The following is a 19,603-nucleotide window of genomic DNA, read 5'->3' on the forward strand; positions in this document are numbered from 1 at the left end:
ATTTTATCCACTAGTGGGTAAAGTAATTTGACCTTGAATAAAGTCAAATTAACTGCTTTAAAATTGATAAAAGTAGGTGAATCTAGTAATATAGATGATTTACCTATCTGTGGAACTACTGGAAGCAATGATAAACGCATTTTTTGCGTTATAGTTTCCTCGCTATAGTGAGGTGAAAAGTTTTGTGTTACACTCGGGTGCAAATGTATTTTACTTCTCGTGTGTTAAAAAACTCGCAAGTTCAGGATTCTATTCTCGAACACTCGCTTCGCTCGTGGTTCAACTATAGAATCCTTTCACTTGCTCGTTTTTCAATTCCACACTCGGCGTTAAAATACAACTTTGCCCCCTTGTATAACAAATAACTATTTCTCTGGTAATGACGAACATTGAAATTGTTACGTTATGGCGTAGAGATGGGTAGTGAGTAAATACTCAAGAGTAAATATCGAGTAAATACTCAGTATTTACTCAAAATACCCGTATTTACTCGTTTTTACTCAAATTGGTGGGTATAAACTATTTAGCGTGCTGAAATGGAAATACAAATTAGAAATATTGGTGTATTTTAATATCGGCTACTAAGTTAAGTAATCAAATTTATATGAATTTTATTTTAAAGACGTGCTCTCCATACATGTAACTATTTTTCACAAAAATAAAATTCAGAAATTACCAGTGTGTTATACATCATCTGATAGGTCTTTAAAAATTAATTGAATGTTTCTAAAAAAGTTTTTTAATAATATGAACAGTTTTGGAATAAAACGATAATTAAGGCCGAAATAATGTTTATACCTTTATAACTTTCGAATTCGTTGATGGAAAAATATCCAGAAACCGTCAAATGATTGCCCATATAATACAAAACACAAAACTAGTACTTTAAATGTCATCAGCTGAACCATTTTTGAGTTTTCTTTAGAAAACCCTTAATAAAAGGTCGTAAGTGCCACATTAACAATCACTTCCGAACGTCATGCCGTTATCTAGAACATCAATTTAATTTAAGTCTCATACTTTTACTGTAAATACCTGCTTTTTTAAAACAAAACTGCTAACTAAACATTATCACTATTTTTTTCTCACAATGATTACCTCTTTTTCGACAAACTAAGACTCCCATAAGCTTCTAATAATATAAATATCATTTAAACATGTCCACACAGTTAAAATAAACACGACTAAGTACTTAAATCTCATTTTTTAAATTATTTTTAGGTAACAGTTTCTACTCACCCAAATGAGTAAATACGAGTATTTACTCGGTGCTTTGAGTAAATTACGGGTAAATACTCAGTATTTACTCACCCCTACCCATCTCTAGTTATGGGAAATTAAAACTTTAAGCTTTTTGATTTATTTGAACAGCGTAGTGGCATGTCAAAGTACTGGCTAAATTAATCTCGACTGACCATTTTGTTCGAAAATAACTTACCGAGAGAAACAGAAATATTTTTTCATATAGGTACCTAATACAGTGCCGTCAAATGCTGCAACTTTGCCTACCCTGCCTAACATTGCCTGGGTGCTAAATATGCTATATGCTATATTTTATATATATATATATATAAAATGCTAGTTCTAATCAAAATAGGTGTCTAAATCGAAGTCTTGGGAGATAGTGACCGCCTTTATAAAAAGCTTACTATAAACGGTTTTCGGCAACAAATCACAATTTTTTTAGCAAGGCAAAGTTGGCTTATAAAAATACAATTTTAAGGCTCTATTCTTAGCAATATGCTGTTTACAACGCTACTCACGCGGAATTACAAATACCTTATATAATACCCGAACGTATTTTTGGCTCTATTTTTAGCAAAGATGGATGATTTAGATAGGTACTGCCCAAGAAACCGTAGAAACGTAGTATACGTTGTTTACAACTCCACTCACGTGAAGTCACAAGTACCTTACATAAACTAGTAATCGAACGTTTGTAGGCCCATCCATTAGATTGTCATCCTATTGTTGGTTCAAGGAAAACTACCTTTACCTTAAAAATAAGATTCATGTTCAAGGCCAATTGTACGCTTCCGTAATTAAACTTTTTATGTAACATTTACCAGCTAAGTTATTTTATTAAGTATGCTAAAACTTTTTTTGTACTCTCACCACACACAAACAAAATTACTATGCTTATTTGTTAAGTTAATAAAAAGTATACAAGGTTCCGTTATATTGATAGCTTAAGTAGCTTAACCTACCTACCTACCCCTACCACCTGGTATTAACATTGTTTTTCAATAGATCTCTTGTATTGTTTTTAGATTCGTATGTGATGTGCAGTCACCAGTATTAATATGTGATGATTTCTGGACCTTGTCACTTTAACGTCGTGTTTCAAATGTCATACGAAATTGTAAAATAATTAACAGCGACAAGGTACAGAAATCATCACTTATTTATGCCGGTGACTGTGTGCCTCACCTAAATTAAAATTAGAATGAGTTGCGTGCATTTGACTTACCTATTTAAACTCAAGATTCTAATTGTATATGGATAGAATATGTCCTATCAGCTGCAAAAGTGCATGGAAAAATTATGAATGAATTCATTGATAAATTCGCCATCCACTTTTGCAGCTGATAGTACCTACTATTCAGAAGATATATTCTGCGATGTTATTAGTATTGCGAACAAGCGAAGATCGACCTTCGTATGTTTAGGTATATTGAGGCAAAGTTTTACACATATTTTCTTCACGAGAAACATGCTAATTTCCTTTGCGTAATGCTGTAAATCCTAGATAAGTATATTTTTATTTACTGTTTTTCACACGCAGTTAGGGCTTGCAATATCGGACGGTTTTCAATTCCGGAACTGGTTTTCGAGATTGGACTTCAATTCCGGAATTCCGGAACTAGTTCCGGAATTGAACAATTTTTTTTGGTTTGGTTTTCTGGTGGATTTTTGATGAAATAATACAATTTTAAACTGAAATTTGTTATAAATCGACGTTTAAGACAATAACTCCATACCTGAAAGGCGTATAACACTGAAATTTTCATTTTAGTAATTTTACAGGAAAGCCCATTTTGCGTCAAAATCGGTCTTGCAAGGTATTTCGAACTACAGTTAACGATACAAACGAGGTTTTAGTGCCAGTTTTCTGATAGTGGTCAACGTTAAAGTTATTTTTTATCCATTGAGCATCGAAATAATATAAAAATAATAATTTACCTACAAGAATTGCATAACGTCTTGTTCACATAACTGTAATAAAAGAAATATTGAATTACCTTTATCAGACTCGAGTAGGGACAAAAGATATCCAAGCTAGCCCAAAAAGACAGATTTTATGATTTATTCCTAGGTACCTACATGTACCTACACTTTAATTTTTTGTAAAAAAATAAATCATTCTTTTATATACATCATTTTCCATACATTTGCTTCTCACATCTTTTGATTTTGTGGTAAGTGATAATAGACTTAGATAGAGTTTAGTAAAATATGCACACGTCTTTGTGAAAAGTGTATAAAGTAACTACGACGTTATGCTTGTGAATGAATCTAATACTAAGTACTACGATTTGCTTCTGAACTTAAGACTTTATGCCTAAAATATTCAGTGCTATGAGAAAACAAGTAAAATTATGAGTTTATGCCGCTTTAATACCGATTAATTTAGATTATTACTGAAATTTAAGTTCGATCTAATAAATTGAGCATAAATAACGACAATAAAATAACAATATTAATAATGTACCTAATGTTATTTATGTTTAATTGTCCTTCAGTATTCGAGCATAACACTCAACTCCCGGCTAGTAATTTTAAATCATCACAAAACAAAACTTTATACAACAAATATTTACTTTAAAATGATTATATATTTCACTTATTAGCTAAAACAATTGAGAGCAAAACCAGAAAGTGACAATGGTATAATATTAGCGGGTTAAAACTACACTATCTCGCTCTAACTAGCCCTGGATGCAACCCTTTGGTCATAAAATAGGCACTACCTGAATCCGAGGAGTGTCTAACTTAATGAATTTACATATCTTTTATAGACGCGGTGGTAGTTTTGTAAAATAACCAGGCTGATATTACACGTTTTCGTTCAAAAATATATCTTTTTTCAATTCCGGAATTTTCGAGATTATGCGTTTCAATTCCGGAACTGTAATATCGGAAAAATTGTCCGAAATTCCGGAATTTCGAGATTCCGGAATTCCGGAATGCAAGCCCTACACGCAGTTCAAGATTATCTATTTAGCGAGAAAATAATAAAGACTTAATTTTATATGTTGTGTTAAAATGCAAATTAATACATACAAGGTTAAAGTGAATACATAAAGGGATCAAAACACATTCAGTGTTGTCAAGTTTATTTACCATTCTACCTACGTTATCTGTTATACTCGTATGTCAAGGATCTTGTCTCGATAATGAGACTTTAATTGTAATATGTTTACAATGCATATTATATTCCAAAAGTGCTCATTATATATGGGAAGAAAGTGATACATTTCCGCACGCGGATAGATTTGCATAATAATTTTCTGCACACAAACTACGCTGCAAATGTTTAATGTTGTATAATATTTATGTAGGATAACCTAACCACAAAATTAAAATTTTGAAAAAACCCCCGACTGCGATATAATAGACCGATTTTCATGAAACATGGCTAAGAACACTCCCGACTAACTCAGCTTTCAGACAAAAAAAAATCTACATCGGTTCATCCGTTCGGGAGCTACGATGCCACAGACAGACACACACACAGACAGACAAACAGACAGACAGACAGACAGACACGTCAAACTTATAACACCCCGTCGTTTTTGCGTCGGGGGTTAAAAAAGGCCCACTCCGCTGTTGTAGGTATTATATTTTTATATTGTTTCAATTGATTTCGTAGGTATTTTGTTCACTAACCCAATCTAGGAATTTTAATTGTACAATTTTACTGTCTCTGGAGTATAAAAAAATGTATTTGTGTGAGGTTTGATTTAGACGGCGTGCGAACTCGCATGCGATTTTATTTACAATACGGGCTGTTGAGGTTACATACAATTTTGCACAGCCATCAAATACCGCAATGTAATAAAACTCGTATGCGAGTTCTTGTACCGTCTAAATGAGCCCAAATCTCATCCTGTATAATCACAGGTTGCAACAAAATAATAGATACTAAATAGAACGTAACGTTTTCCTATTTAATCAATTCTAATGCTAATTGGATGACGTAGCATTCAGTATACAAAAATAATTAGTATAGACCTATAAAATAAAATTTGTCGCACACGTAAGCAAACAAAATCGTGTAAATGTTGTTGCTGAACTCTACAAACAGGGTATTCGTGATAACAACATTATGTGATTGTATTGGCTGTGATTACTAAAATATATATTATTATTAACAAGTCAGTCCGTCAATAGCAGACTATATTCAAAGAACGTAAACTCACACACCTCCCGAAAAGGTGGCCCACCATGCACTTTTCCATAATAGTACGAAGTAGATATTAAGCTGTTGTTTGCTAATGTAAAATACCCATCAATAATGGACGGTGATGCCATTATGGACAAAAAAACACAAATCCTTAAAAAAAAACAATCCTTTTGTTAAAATAACGCAAAGTAATTTTATTTGAGCTATATAAAATTGACTCATTGAGTATCAGTTGGCTTTAAAAGTAAAATTTTAAGCTTATTTCACTGTCCATAATGGGGGATCCAATACTGGAGAACTGCCATCCATAACTGGAGCAGAAAACACTTCGTTTTAATTTTTTAATTATGAGGAAACCAATAGCAATATCTATTCTGCAATATGCTTGAAATGTAAAAGAAGGAAGTTTTAACACGCTTAGCGGTAGAATTTTTATGTATCAGTGAAATATCAAAAATAGGCATTTTTTTTCTTAAACTGTCCATGATTGGGTCCGTTACCTTAGGGGGCATAGACTATTGGCAGCATGGCTAGGCATCCCGGATTGGGAATGCATTCGCATTGTGCGAGGCCATATGATGGAGATGAAAGTTTATCGATTCTGGATCGTTACGAGTGTCTTTTAATCAAACTGCCAAGGCCATGGCTTATATTAGAACTCTATTAAATAGGTACTACACAAGTACTCATTGATGATTTTGCCTATTTCCTACTTCTTGGAAATTCAACTTCTTATTTTTGTTTAACTGCAATAAAGATAATATGGTTATTTGCGCTGAATTTTGTCTGGTGTGATAATGTGTCCTCGTTTTCTTTCGCTTTTGGTGTCAATATCGAATTCCTGAAGTTAATTTTTGTAGGTAATAATTAGCTCGCCCCTATGAAAGATCGTATCCCTATGTACAATTGTACAGTCATGTGTAAAAATATGGGTGTACACCGTGTACACATCTTACTCAAAAATATGTCCCATAACATGTTAGTCCGGTGTAATAAGAGCGTTTAGTACCATATTTATGAGACGTATTTTTCGATACATATTTTTGCACTTGACTGTACAGTGAGCTGCAAAAGTGCATGGCGAATTTAGCAATGAATTCATTCATAATTTCTCCATGCAATTTCGCAGCTCATTGTACTTACTTATACTTACTTTGTTGCTGCGATGACCCAAAATGAGTCTTTGCCTCCACCTTAGGTACCTACCCACTTAGGTACCTTATGGAAAAAGTACATTACTTAGCCGACAATATTCACCAATTCCTTACACCATTCCAGTACGTGATCGGCAGCATGACGACGTGGAACATCCTGGCCGGCGTGAGCGCCATCGTGCCCATGCTGTCACTCCTCGGCATGCTGCTGCTACCAGAAACACCCAACTACCTGCTCTCTCACGGCAAGAGAGATCGAGCTGAAAGTTCGCTTGTGAAGTTACGTGGGTCGACTTGTGACATCGATGAGGAGATACAGAGGATGATCATATTCAAGAGAAGAACCATGTTGAACCGTAAGTTGTTTTACTGTAAAACCATAGAACATGCTGCCAGAGATTCCCGACTAGTTGATCTCCAATGGCAAGAGGGATCGCGCTGAGAGCTCGCTTGCGGAGCTACGTGGATCTACTTGTAACGTCGATGAGGAGATACAGAGGATGATAATCTTCAAGGAAAAGAATCATGTTGAACCGTAAGTTACTTTACTATCTAACCATTTAACATAATGCCAGAAACTCCCGACTAGTTGATCTCCAATGGCAAGACGGATCGCGCTGAGAGCTCGCTTGCCGAGCTACGTGGGTCGACTTGCGACATCGATGAGGAGATTCAACGGATGATCATATTCAAAGAGAAGAACCATGTTGAACCGTAAGTTGTTTTAATGTAAAACCATAGAACATGCTGCCAGATACTCCCGACTAGTTATCTCCAATGGCAAGACGGATCGCGCTGAGAGCTCGCTTGCCGAGCTACGTGGGTCGACTTGCGATATCGATGAGGAGATTCAACGGATGATCATATTCAAAGAGAAGAAGCATGTTGAACCGTAAGTTGTTTTACTGTAAAACCATAGAACATGCTGCCAGAGACTCCCGACTAGTTATCTCCAATGGCAAGACGGATCGCGATGAGAGCTCGCTTGCCGAGCTACGTGGGTCTACTTGTGACGTCGATGAGGAGATACAAAAGATGATCATCTTTAAGGAGAAGAACCATGTAGAACCGTATTTTACTATCTAACACCTGTACTTGCTTTCTCACATCAAGAAAGATCACGCTGAGAGCTAGTTTGAGAAGCTGCCTGGGTCTACATGGGTAAGGAAATACAGAGAATGATCACGTTCGAGATGCACCACAATATACCGTAAGTGATACTTGAATTTTAACTATGGAATATGCAGAAAAAGACGTTAATTTTCAGCTCATTAATCTAGGCCGTATCCAGAGCTCGCTATGAAAGCTGCAAAGGTCCATCTTTGGTGGCAAAGTGATGCAATGGATCCATCACTCTGAAAGATCAAACTGCGGAAAATACAGTTACGGGAAATAGCGAAATACACAATGATCATAACCGTGACCATGGAACGAATTGTGATTGTCTTGTCTCCATAGTGCGTTATCAGCTGCCTTTGTTTTGCATAATTTATGTACGCACGGGACACCTGATTAAATATGGGCACCTACACAAGCCGTATCACAAATTGAGTAAATGTTAACGGACTATAATTTATAGTCAGCTTATTGCAGAACGTTACGTCCTTCAATCTCAACCATGTCTCAATTTTTTTTCTGTCTCATCTTATTGAAATCAGTTCTCAAGTGGCAACTGGCATTTTGGTATTTCAGGTTGCGGGGTGTGAAAGAGTACATCAAGGCGCTTCTGTCCCCATCTGCCTTGAAGCCGTTCGCAATCCTGGCCGTCTATTTCTTCATCTACCAGTGGTGCGGCGTCAACACCATCACCTTCTTCGCCGTTGAAGTTTTTAGGGTAATTACTAATTTGTATATCAACTGCTGTCTGTTGTCTGCCCTAAAGCCGTTCGCTATTCTTTCCGTCTACTTCTCCATAAGTACCTATAACAGTAATGCGGCGTCAACATCATCACTTTCTTCTTAGTTGAAGTCTAGGGTAATAGCCGTTAAATTCCTGCAATAACATATCGTTTAAAATAGTGACACTGGCATAATTGTCACTGCTAAATTTCTGACCTACCTTTTAAGCTGTAATGCTTATATGTGATTGTGGATACTCAATGTATTTCCATAAAATCCGATACTTTCCGAAATCATCAACTATTATTAGGGTTTTTTTAAATGGTATTAGCGTAAAACTAATATTATAATTTGTGATTGCAGGCGTCAGGCGCAAGTAAGGAGAATCAGTATTGGCTGACGATAGCCATGGGCGTAGTGCGGCTCATATTCACGGTGATCGGCTGCATACTGTGTCGGCACTGCGGACGGCGCCCGCTAACTTTCGTCTCAGGTAAAGAATACCGTTTCTAACCACCCAGGCAATCATGGTCGCGAGATAAACAATAAGACATCGGGCCGTCCCTATCGCACTTACAAATAGTGCGATAAGGGCGGCCTGCTGTTTTATCATTTATCGCGCGACCATACTTGCCTGCCTAAGGTCCTAACCAAACTTGAAGAAAAGGTCATCCTCCCGAAACACAGAGAACCTCCTATAGAGTAGCATTCTTGTATATTTTGTTCGCGATACGAGTCACCAGTGCCAGGGGTGCGAGGAGCGGGCGGGGAATGTGTTAAGCGCGCTATGATTGGCCGTTTCAAGGACGGCGGGCAGTCGCGCCAGATGAAAGGGACTGTCCCTCTACTGACGCGTAAGTGGCCAATGTAAGTTGACCTATGCCGGCTCTGAATAAATTATAAATATGACTTTTATGTGGAATGTAATGACGTCTGTTTTTCAATTTGAGCTTCTTGTTACCTTTCCACACCATTTCACACTACAGGTGGACATCTTTAAGACATCAAAATACCCTTTTTCAATTTTTTTACTGCGAAAAACACGCGCTGCTTTTGGGGTCTGTTACTTGGTCGCTACTGATCGGGCACGGCGAGCGCCCGCGCTTATATCAGTGCAAATACTAGGAAGGCTGGCGACCGCGAGTCGTCTTGTAATGGATGTCTATAGGGGTTGGTCTGTGTCCCGAAAGAATAAATTTGGTAACTCAATGTATGCTTCTTTGGGACATCGAGCATATCACAATGAATCGATCAGGCACTATATTAAGTACCAGCTAGGGATCATATACCCTAATGCACAAACTCTCACAAAAATATCTGTTTCGTAGCTATCTACCTCTATCACTCTTGCGCATTGGCATGACAGAGCCAGACTGTATTTCTGTCAGCGTCCAACGTCGACGATTGCCATTCGGCTACGCCGGCAGGTGCTTTCTCCCGCCCTAGTCTATACTTGCAGTCGCGATTGATGTATGAGTTCGCGCGCGAGAACGCTAGGTGTGCTAAGACTGCTAAGCTGCCTTTAACTACCTCAAAATACATTTTTGTAATAGCGATCTATATAAATATTTACCTGTTGTGTTTAGCGGTGGGCTGCGGATGTACGATGATCGTCCTAGCAGTCTACATGTACTTCGTCGAGCAGTGGAATCAAGCCGGCGTCCCACCGATGTACGCCTGGGTCCCAGTGGCAGCCATATTTGTGTTCATGATATCCTGTACCTTGGGATATCTCATCGTGCCTTGGATAATGATTGGAGAAGTGTATCCCACGCAGGTGTGTACTCGTTTCTTCATAATGTTATTTTCAACTTGAGTATTTTTGTCTTTTAATTTGGTCCTTCGAACCGGATCCATCGTCTGGTTTTCTTTAATAGTTATTTGTTATACAAGGGGGCAAAGTTGTATTTTAACGCCGAGTGTGGAATTGAAAAACGAGCAAGTGAAAGGAGTCTATAGTTGAACCACGAGCGAAGCGAGTGGTTCGAGAATAGAATCCTGAACTTGCGAGTTTTTTAACACACGAGAAGTAAAATACATATGCACCCGAGTGTAACACAAAACTTTTCCCTTCACTATAGCGAGGAAACTACAACGCAAAAAATGCGTTTATCACTGCTTCCAGTAGTTCCACAGGTGGTAAATCATCTTTATTACTAGATTCACCTACTTTTGTCAATTTTAAAGCGGTTATTTTGTCTTTATTCAAGGTCAAATTACTTTACCCACTAGTGGATAAAATGCGTTTTTACCCGCTGGTATTAAAGGACAAAACACGTGTTTCTGAGCTAGTGAGGGGAAAATTACTATTACTGCTATATCTAGACTACGTAAAATTTGCACTGACCTGGCTATGATAATGTAAAAGTCTGTCATACTTGTTACACTCACTTTCGCACCAGCACTGTTTACGTAGCCAAATGCAGAAACGCTCACGATAATATAATTATCGCAGCTAGCTATCTCTATCGCTATTCCGTATTGGCACGACAGGTTGTCTAGCGTCAACGATTGTCATTTGACCTGTCTTATTTTTTTACCTGATATTAACCATACCTAAAGAATAACAAAAGTTGTCCTTTTCGGCCAATTTGTAAATATGTTCCGTACATTTCAGGTGCGTGGAATAGTGGGTGGCATGACGACGACAGCGGCGCACTTGTCCGTGTTCTCAGTGGTCAAAACATTCCCGTTCCTCAAGGACGCGCTCAACTACTATGGAGCCTTTGCAGTCTACGGCGCCATGTCTATTGGCGGTGAGTTTGTAACTATTTACGATACCTACCTACAAAATTATAGTACACTCAGTCACTCACGCTCATGAAGTGGACAACGGTAGGTATCTAAACTTTTCACTCGTTCATTAAGTCAAGACTTTGCCGTTGTTCAAAGATGCGCTCAACTACTATAACGCTTTTGCCGTCTACGGCGCCATGTCTATTGGCGGTGAGTTTTCTGAACACTCTAAATTTAAACAACTAAATGACAAAATACATCCCCTAAGAACAATTGAAATTATTTTCGTATAAGATATTTTAATTGTATTTTTAAGTAGTCACACTACTCGAACGAGCGTCCTCCGTTTACCGGACGGATGCCTAAACCGCTCGGCCATCGGATCACGAAGGCAAGGGTCGAAAATTCCAAGTATATGACATTTCCGGAGGCTCGTGGCGCCCTCTGCCATCCCTGAGGTAGAACAATATGGTTTCAATTTGACAAAATACATGTAAAGTATACTCTCGAAGACAAGACTAAAGTGGCACATCCGCCTGTGTGCTCTGTCGCCAAGACATCCTAGTTCCTCAAGATCGCGTTCAACTACCTACTTGTGAAGTATCTATACACAACCTTTTCTCCAGAAACACCTTGGGCACTGGTCCCACCGCGAGCTAGTGAACTATGAGCTATCGGCTATAAAAACGAACAAAAGATAATCACTCCCGTGTAAATAAAAGAGACACGGCGATGTTCATAGTTACTCGCCCAGTCAATATCGCCGTGTCTCTTTTATTTGCACGGGAGTGCTTTTCTTTTGTTTGTTTTTATTGCCGATAGCTCATAGCTTACTAGCTCGCGGTGGGACCAGTGCCATAAGTAGTTGTTTCTACAGCGCCAATGTCCAAGTATGGAATGCTGTCCATTGTCCAAAGTAACATTCACTCTTTCAAATAAACGTTTTGGCGTGTCAATATTTATGTTTATGAGTGTTTAAATATTGGGTTCAAAAGGTTAAATAGATGTATCGTCAGCAATTGAGCAGCTACAATTATTTTTCATTATAGGTGCCTATAGTAAACAATCACAGTGATGGCTATCTGCGTAGATGTATTAATAGGAAATGCGTACACCGAACATCACTGACGTAGATGTCAAGATAAAGTTTTGATCCCCAAATAAATTTTCAAGAGTGGATATCTCGAAAACTGTACAAGATATCGAAAATCTTTATAGAAACAAACTTCATGTGACTAAGATGGATAGTTTCCAAGATTTAACTAAAAACAGGAAATGAGAGACCTTCAAACCCCCGCCCCCCGCCAGTTCAAAGGGTAGGGCCGTGATATTTTGATATGTTTAGCTCCGTACTAGTCTAAACAAAGTTATAATGCCAAAAGTTTTGTTCCAAGCATTTGCTCTACCCCTTTTAACGATCCTTCATTTCCTGACCTGTCGGTATTAGTTAGATCGTATCTTGGCTATTTCATAATTTACACGTTTATTTCAGGTATCGCCTTCTTCTACATCTTCCTCCCTGAAACGAAAGGGCGCACCCTTCAGGAAATCGAAGACTACTTCTGCGGGAGAACTAAAACTCTCAAGCAACCAAACAAAACCGATGGCGCGTGATCAATGAGTAGCGCGTGACAAATATCTTATACATAGGTAAAATGCATTTCGTACGGTTTTTAGAGTCTACTCGCATACTAGTTTATTAATTGTGGCCTTAAGAAACCTACTAGTGCAACTAACGGTACAGGGTGGCTAGCCGAATGGCACAATCGCTCACGAAACGCTCACGAAACGAAGCGCTAGTAGATATCTATCTCTATCGCGCTTGCGTATTGGCGCGACAGAGCCAGCGGCGTATCGCTTTCGTTTGGCGTCGGAGAAATGCCATTCGGCTACGGGGCCTGGGTGGCTAGCCGAATGGCACTATCGCTCACGAAACGCTCACGAAACGAAGCGCTAGTAGATATCTATCTCTATCGCGCTTGCGTATTGGCGCGACAGAGCCAGCGGCGTATCGCTTTCGTTTGGCGTCGGAGAAATGCCATTCGGCTACGGGGCCAGGTCTGCAAAGGGTAGATAACTAAAAGGGTAATCTACGAAACGTTTAGTGCGTTTTTACATTATCCGATCCGATATCGGATGTAGGACTGATAAACTTATGTTCAAAGTTCGTCTTTGATTTTAGCCTTTGACATCCTTCCTACATCCGATAATGTGAAAATGCTCTTAAGTACGTAAGAATGAATGCCCACGAATTGAGATTTGTACCTTTTTTTATTTCACCTCAGTTATGTTCTAGAAGAAGGAAAGTTTTAAAAAGTTTGCTAGACTTGATGTTATTCTATGCATTTGTCAAATGATTAAAATGCACCAGCAATTTTAAAGGTCAAAATCAATCAACAGCCGATACAACGAATTCTAAGTGAAGTACTTATAATGTTAAGTACCTAATATCCACAAAATTATCTGATTCAGTCGGTAGCTGTTTTAAATTAATGGAGAAGAAGTACGAATGAAAATTTCACTGTGCCTTTAACACAAATCACACAAATGCCTCAGATACGTAAAGTAAGATCAACCGACATAAATGCGTCTGTTGGGTTAAATAAGTCTTGTGATGTGAATTTAAGATATCTTTTAACTAAACTAACTAAACGAAACATATTAGAACCATTATAGCCGGTTATAACACAGAATATATAATAGTACAAGTAATAGTGGTTGTAATATTCAAAGTTTGATGACCAAACTTTGAACATAGTTAGATGGTAACAATAAATCTAAAATGCGCCGTTTAGAAGATTCAAAAGACGCAATTACCCCACCAGACGGAATTATTCTGGTCTACTTAACGTTTAATACCTATTGTTGATAGCATAGAAGAAAAAGAGATGTAAGCAAGTATTATTATAGAAATACGTTTGAGTAGTCACTAGTCTAGTCTACTGGTACATCTTGAGTAGAGTTAGCAGAAATGTGCCATTACACAAATATTTTATGAAATTGTTATTTACAGCGTGTATTTGATTTGATATTAATGATAATAATTATGATACCGACGTGGTACATATTTCACACAGGGGCCCATCCACACTTCCATAATAATTTAAAAACGTTGACTTTACCTACACAACATCATAAATGATTCCTTACGATGTTAACTACGACATAGTTCAATTGTTTGCTGTAGTTCCCGCCCGAAATACACGCTGTATCTGTACGAGTATATTTTTTTACTAATTTTAACTAATTATTTAATTTTACACCAGTGTACATATTAGTATTAAAGAAAGTTTCAATGCATTCGAAAAAACTAAATGAGGAATGGAATCGTTAGCAGGTGCATATCGAATATTTTGGAAAATTATAACTTGAAATAATATACAATAGTAGATACATATATCGCGTACAAAAAGCCACTGAATTTCTATTCCATAAACTTACTTTACTTCAACAAACTTACCTATATGTAAAAGAAAAATATTAAAATGGTGCTTAAACATAATATTGTTAAGTTGTAGAATGCATTTTGTTGTAAATAAGAGCTTTGAAAGTATTTTGTGAAAATTATACAAGTATAAATAATAGGTAGTTAATTAATTGTAAATAAACTATTGTTATAATATTATTGAATCATTGTTGTATTATTACCCGACTACGGCAACGCAAAAGGAGGGTTATGATTTTGACCGGTATGTATGTGGGTATGTGTGTATGTATAAAGGTATACCTTTATAATTGTGGCATACGACCACGGTTATCTTCGGAATCTCTGCAAGTATATATAAAATTTACAAACTCATTATAACATTGAATTAACGTATTGAAAAGAATGCACATCTGTGAATATCATGCATGATAATTTCATAAACTAATTCTATCTTGTTTCATACTTTTTAGAGCACATTTTATAGTAGTCGGGTTTTAGTTTTTGAACTTATTTTTTATTTTACCTCCTAATCATACCTATTCATAATTATGTTAACATATATATGCTTTCATTCGGATAATTGACCACGGCGCGTAGACAAGCGGCCATTCGTTCACGCCCCTTAGCAAATCGTAGTTATTTATCTCTCTCCATCGATGTTCCGTGTTAGTGCGACACGAAGAGGTAACTAATGCAATAGGTTTCAAAGACTGGCCGCCGAGGAGGTGGCGTTTGCAAATATCTAACGTATCCATCTTAGCCGCCTCTTAACCTCGGAGTGTTTCACCCTCCCCCCCACTCTCAACCCTTCACACTGAACTTACTGACAAGACGAAGAAAACTCACCACCTTACAGACACTGACATACAAAAACAACCCTAACTCTAAAAAGAGTGAAAGACCTGACCCCCTTAAGGGATTAGGCATACCCCACCCCTTTTTCTCCCCGTGATGTCCCGATTCCGGGACATCACGGCGTCCGATTTGCGGATAGGATAGAGGATCCCTCTAAAATCCCAATTCTCATACAAAAAAAAATAAATGCAATAGGTACCATATTCAGAATAAACGAATGACCACTCCTCTATATGCCCAGGCGATCCAATTTAAGAATGTCAATACCTTTAAAAGAAAGGCACACTGGGGAGGGGAGTCTGTGCCCCCTGAAGCGAGAAGAGACGCACGCCTCTGTGGACGAGAGATCCTTTCTAATAGAGATGGGCCGAATATGGACTTTGCCGAATACGAATATTCGGCCGAACATTCGGTTCAGCTAAAAAAAAAAACTATAAAATGATTGATAATGGTTACATATGTTTAGTAGAACTACATATGTTATTACGATTTAGTGAATTTAACTAAAACTTAGTTAAAACAACTCTAAACTCTTCTCAACTCTTAAACTACGGTTTTTCCAACTTTGTATTTGTATTTTGACGCATAGGCAATTATCTCTTTCTAATAGTAGTTTCTTAGAAAGCTACTAAAATAGGAGCTTATTATCCAAAGGAATACGTAAGATCTTCATTATTTTTTTACTTTGTTTATTCGGTAAATATTCGGCAAAGCAACCGAATTATTCGGCCGAATACGAACATTGAAAAACTTGCCGAATATTCGGCCCATCTCTACTTTCTAATGTCTCGCATAGAACTGTTCAGCCATGACCGCAAGTTTGGGTCGTTATCGGGACGTTGCTTATAACATCCGAAACAGATTATATCGCATTACGAAATTACGATGTACAATAGTACCTTAATGCACCACGGTAAACATTGCAACTTCGAGCAAACAGTGCCGTTACGAACAATCCCTTATCAGTAGTTGACGGAAAGCGCCATTGTTCACATGGGACTCCACTTTTACTGTTTACTGGTCCTTACGTGGACGGTAGCGTATGCTGCAGTGCCGTCGTATTTGAAGAATTTAGATCTAGACCATGGGTATAAATCGGGTAAGTTTATACTAATATTTTCTGGATTAAGATACCTATACGCAATTTTCGAATTAATAAAAATCAAATGAGTAGTACCTACATACGAGTATTAAAATGACAGGAATAGTTTAAGCCTAGGTAAACCATTCTTTGAGTCGCACTTACATTGTCCACAACTTCAGTCAAGTCAATTATTTATTTAGTTAATGTAAACTTCTGCAACCGATGGTAGTAAGCTCAGAATAAATTCAAAAGTGGAAAAGATACTGCCTTGGGGGTCGACACTCCAGCGCTCTACTAGGTACCTGATTAACGGTAGAAAGTCTCGTTTGCCAGGAATGACCCTTGGTGGCTTAGTTGGTAGAGAGCTGTCGTATCAATCCATAGGTCGTGAGTTAGTCTCACCCAAGCCAGTAAGGATGCTGATGCGCAATAAAGTTTATCTCACGTGAATTTCGCAATAAGATGTCAACTCAAAAATTTGACGATTAAAGTTGACATTTTATTGCAAAATTCATGTGGGAGATAACACATTATTGCGTATCAGCATTCATTATTGTTCTACTTAAATATCCACTGATGTCTTCAAGGTACCCTATTCTGATTTTAAATTTAACTTCCTCAGTATGGAAACCGTCCAAAGGTCAAAACCCTTCAGGCATAGAGTTCGGCGAGATCTCCCGCGGCTCGCTGCTCAAGATCATGGCGGAGTTCGCGCAGAACGTGGAGCAGCGGCTGCGCCCGCGCCAGCAGGGCGTGAGGTTTGACGCGCACTTCGCTAATAACAAGTATACTAGGCCGTACATATACCCGAGGTTCGGCAGGAAATAAAAGCTTCGCTTTTTGTTTTTCCTTGGGTAGATTTAAATTTTGGTCCATCTTATTATTTATTCGAGATTCGGCGACTATTAGTCATGATATATACCTTGAACCCTACTCCTATCCCTTAAGCCCTTAAACTTAAGCAGAAAATTCCACACTCGCGTTTGCGGCGTCGCGCCGTGATTCGCGCGCACAGTTTGGAGCGGGCTTTAGATACCGTACCCGAGGTTCGGCAGGAATAATATGAATAACCTAATACATGATTATAAAAAAAATGCTATTTTCATTTTTCCTCAGGTAGGTATTGTATTATATACATTTGTAGGTTTTGGTCCTTCTTTATAGTCGAGAATCATTCTCTATTCGTCATTACATCTCTTTGATCCCTACTCCAATAGGTACCTAGTATTTTCTGAATTCCGACTATATGGTCGCAATATAAGTACCTAGTAAGTACCGAAGGCACAGCTCTTCCTTTCTTCCTTAGATCATGACGGAGTTCGCGCAGAACGTGGAGTAACGGCTGCGCCCGCGCCAACGGGGCGTGCGGTCGACGCGCACTTCGCTAATAACAAGTATACTAGGCCGTACATATTATTATACCCCAGATTCGGCAGGAACGGCGGGAGTTAATGAATTGAAGCAAAATCATAGTTTATTTTTTATTTTTCGAAGGCACAGCTACATTTAGTCAAGTAGACTCTGTAAATATTGTTAAAACATTCAAGTCACTCAATTTAAAGAAAACGGAAGACTTATGGGGAACATCAGTTAAAGTAATTAGTCATGTCATAGATATAATAGCACCTTACTTGGCCGTAATATATAATATTTCAATTTCACAAGGCACCTTTCCAGATCTTATGAAATGTAGCAAAGTCATACCGCTTTTTAAATCGGGTGATTCGAGTGATATAACCAATTTCCGTCCCATATCAATACTTCCTGTACTAAGTAAAGTCTTTGAGAAGCTAATGTTAAATGATCTACTGGGACACTTCAACAGACATAGATTACTTACAAGCAAACAGTTCGGTTTCACAAGGGGCCGTTCCACGACCGATGCTGCTTCGGTACTCATTAAACATATATATAATTTTTGGGAAAATTCTTGTGATGCAATTGGCATATTTTGTGATCTTTCAAAAGCCTTTGATTGTGTGGATCATGGAACGCTCATTTTGAAATTAGAACACTATGGTTTGTCTATAAATGCCCTAAACTTTATGTCTTCTTACCTTAGCAATAGAACACAAACAGTAGTTGTTAACAAAACTCGCTCTAGCGGGACTGTAGTCCAATTAGGAGTGCCACAAGGCTCAATTTTAGGTCCATTCCTGTTTTTGGTTTATATAAATGATTTGCCATGTATAGTGAAAAACTTTTGTGAAATAGTACTTTTTGCTGATGATACATCACTGCTTTTTAATGTTGACCGAAAATCTACGGATTACAATGTAATTAATAGCACGTTAGCTGATGTACTGCAGTGGTTTACTGTCAACAATTTACTTCTTAATTCTAAGAAAACCAAATGTATTCGATTTTCTCTGCCGAATGTTAAACCAATCGATACAAAAATACTTTTGAATGATGAATGCTTAGAGATGGTAGATACAACACTGTTTCTTGGTTTAACATTGGACAAAAATCTACAATGGAGTCCTCATATAAAGAAACTAGCAAGCAAATTAAGTTCAGCCGCATACGCCGTTAGGAGAATCAGGCAACTGACTAATGTTGAGACAGCTCGCCTAGTGTATCATAGTTATTTTCACAGTGTAATGTCATACGGTATTCTGGTTTGGGGCAAAGCAGCTGACATACAGACTATCTTTGTATTACAAAAGAGAGCCATTCGTTCTATTTACAACTTAGGAACACGTGAATCAGTAAGAGAACTCTTCAAAGAAATTAATATCTTAACTGTAGCTTCCCAATACATTTATGATAGTATAATTTATGTTGTTAAGAATTTAGACTGTTTCACTAAGAATTCTGATATCCATAATTATAACACTAGAAACAAAAATAAGCTTGCCATAAAGAAGTTTCGTGTCCGTAAAGTACAGAAGTCATTTGTTGGGCAATGCATTCATTTTTATAATAAGTTACCTGACACTGCTTTGAGATTGAGCTTCCCAGCTCTTAAGAACTACTTAAAAAAATCATTGATGTTAAAGGCTTATTACAGAGTCGAGGACTATTTGACAGACAAACATGCATGGCCCGAACCAGAAACTACAAAAAACGAATAGCAATTAAAATAATTGTATTATGTA

At 37.7% G+C, this 19,603-nt stretch overlaps 2 protein-coding genes across 2 annotated transcripts in view; both read left to right on the plus strand.

The window, feature by feature from the left end:
* Positions 1-12,880, plus strand: part of LOC125226461 (facilitated trehalose transporter Tret1-like) — a 28,296-nt gene extending 15,416 nt beyond the window's left edge. The window contains 6 exon segments of the mRNA XM_048130446.1: positions 6,686-6,921; positions 8,254-8,395; positions 8,764-8,893; positions 9,987-10,177; positions 11,018-11,156; positions 12,629-12,880. Coding sequence (XP_047986403.1) covers positions 6,686-6,921; positions 8,254-8,395; positions 8,764-8,893; positions 9,987-10,177; positions 11,018-11,156; positions 12,629-12,750 — 960 coding nt within the window. The 3' untranslated portion in view covers positions 12,751-12,880.
* Positions 12,881-16,372: 3,492 nt separating this feature from the next.
* On the plus strand, positions 16,373-17,616 carry LOC125226641. Its single transcript, XM_048130676.1, has 2 exons — positions 16,373-16,517; positions 17,125-17,616. Exons 1-2 carry the CDS (start codon positions 16,412-16,414, stop codon positions 17,328-17,330), a joined length of 312 nt encoding a protein of 103 aa, XP_047986633.1. The 5' UTR covers positions 16,373-16,411; the 3' UTR covers positions 17,331-17,616.
* Positions 17,617-19,603: the final 1,987 nt, after the last annotated feature.

The sequence above is a fragment of the Leguminivora glycinivorella genome, chromosome 5 (genome assembly GCF_023078275.1).
Source record: "Leguminivora glycinivorella isolate SPB_JAAS2020 chromosome 5, LegGlyc_1.1, whole genome shotgun sequence".
Classification (NCBI taxonomy): domain Eukaryota; kingdom Metazoa; phylum Arthropoda; class Insecta; order Lepidoptera; family Tortricidae; genus Leguminivora; species Leguminivora glycinivorella.

Coding starts and splice junctions, on each gene's coding strand:
- LOC125226641 (XM_048130676.1), top strand. CDS start 16,412: ATGGGACTCCACTTTTACTGTTTACTGGTCCTTACGTGGACGGTAGCG. Junction 16,518..17,124: donor AGACCATGGGTATAAATCGG/GTAAGTTTATAC, acceptor TAACTTCCTCAG/TATGGAAACCGTCCAAAGGT.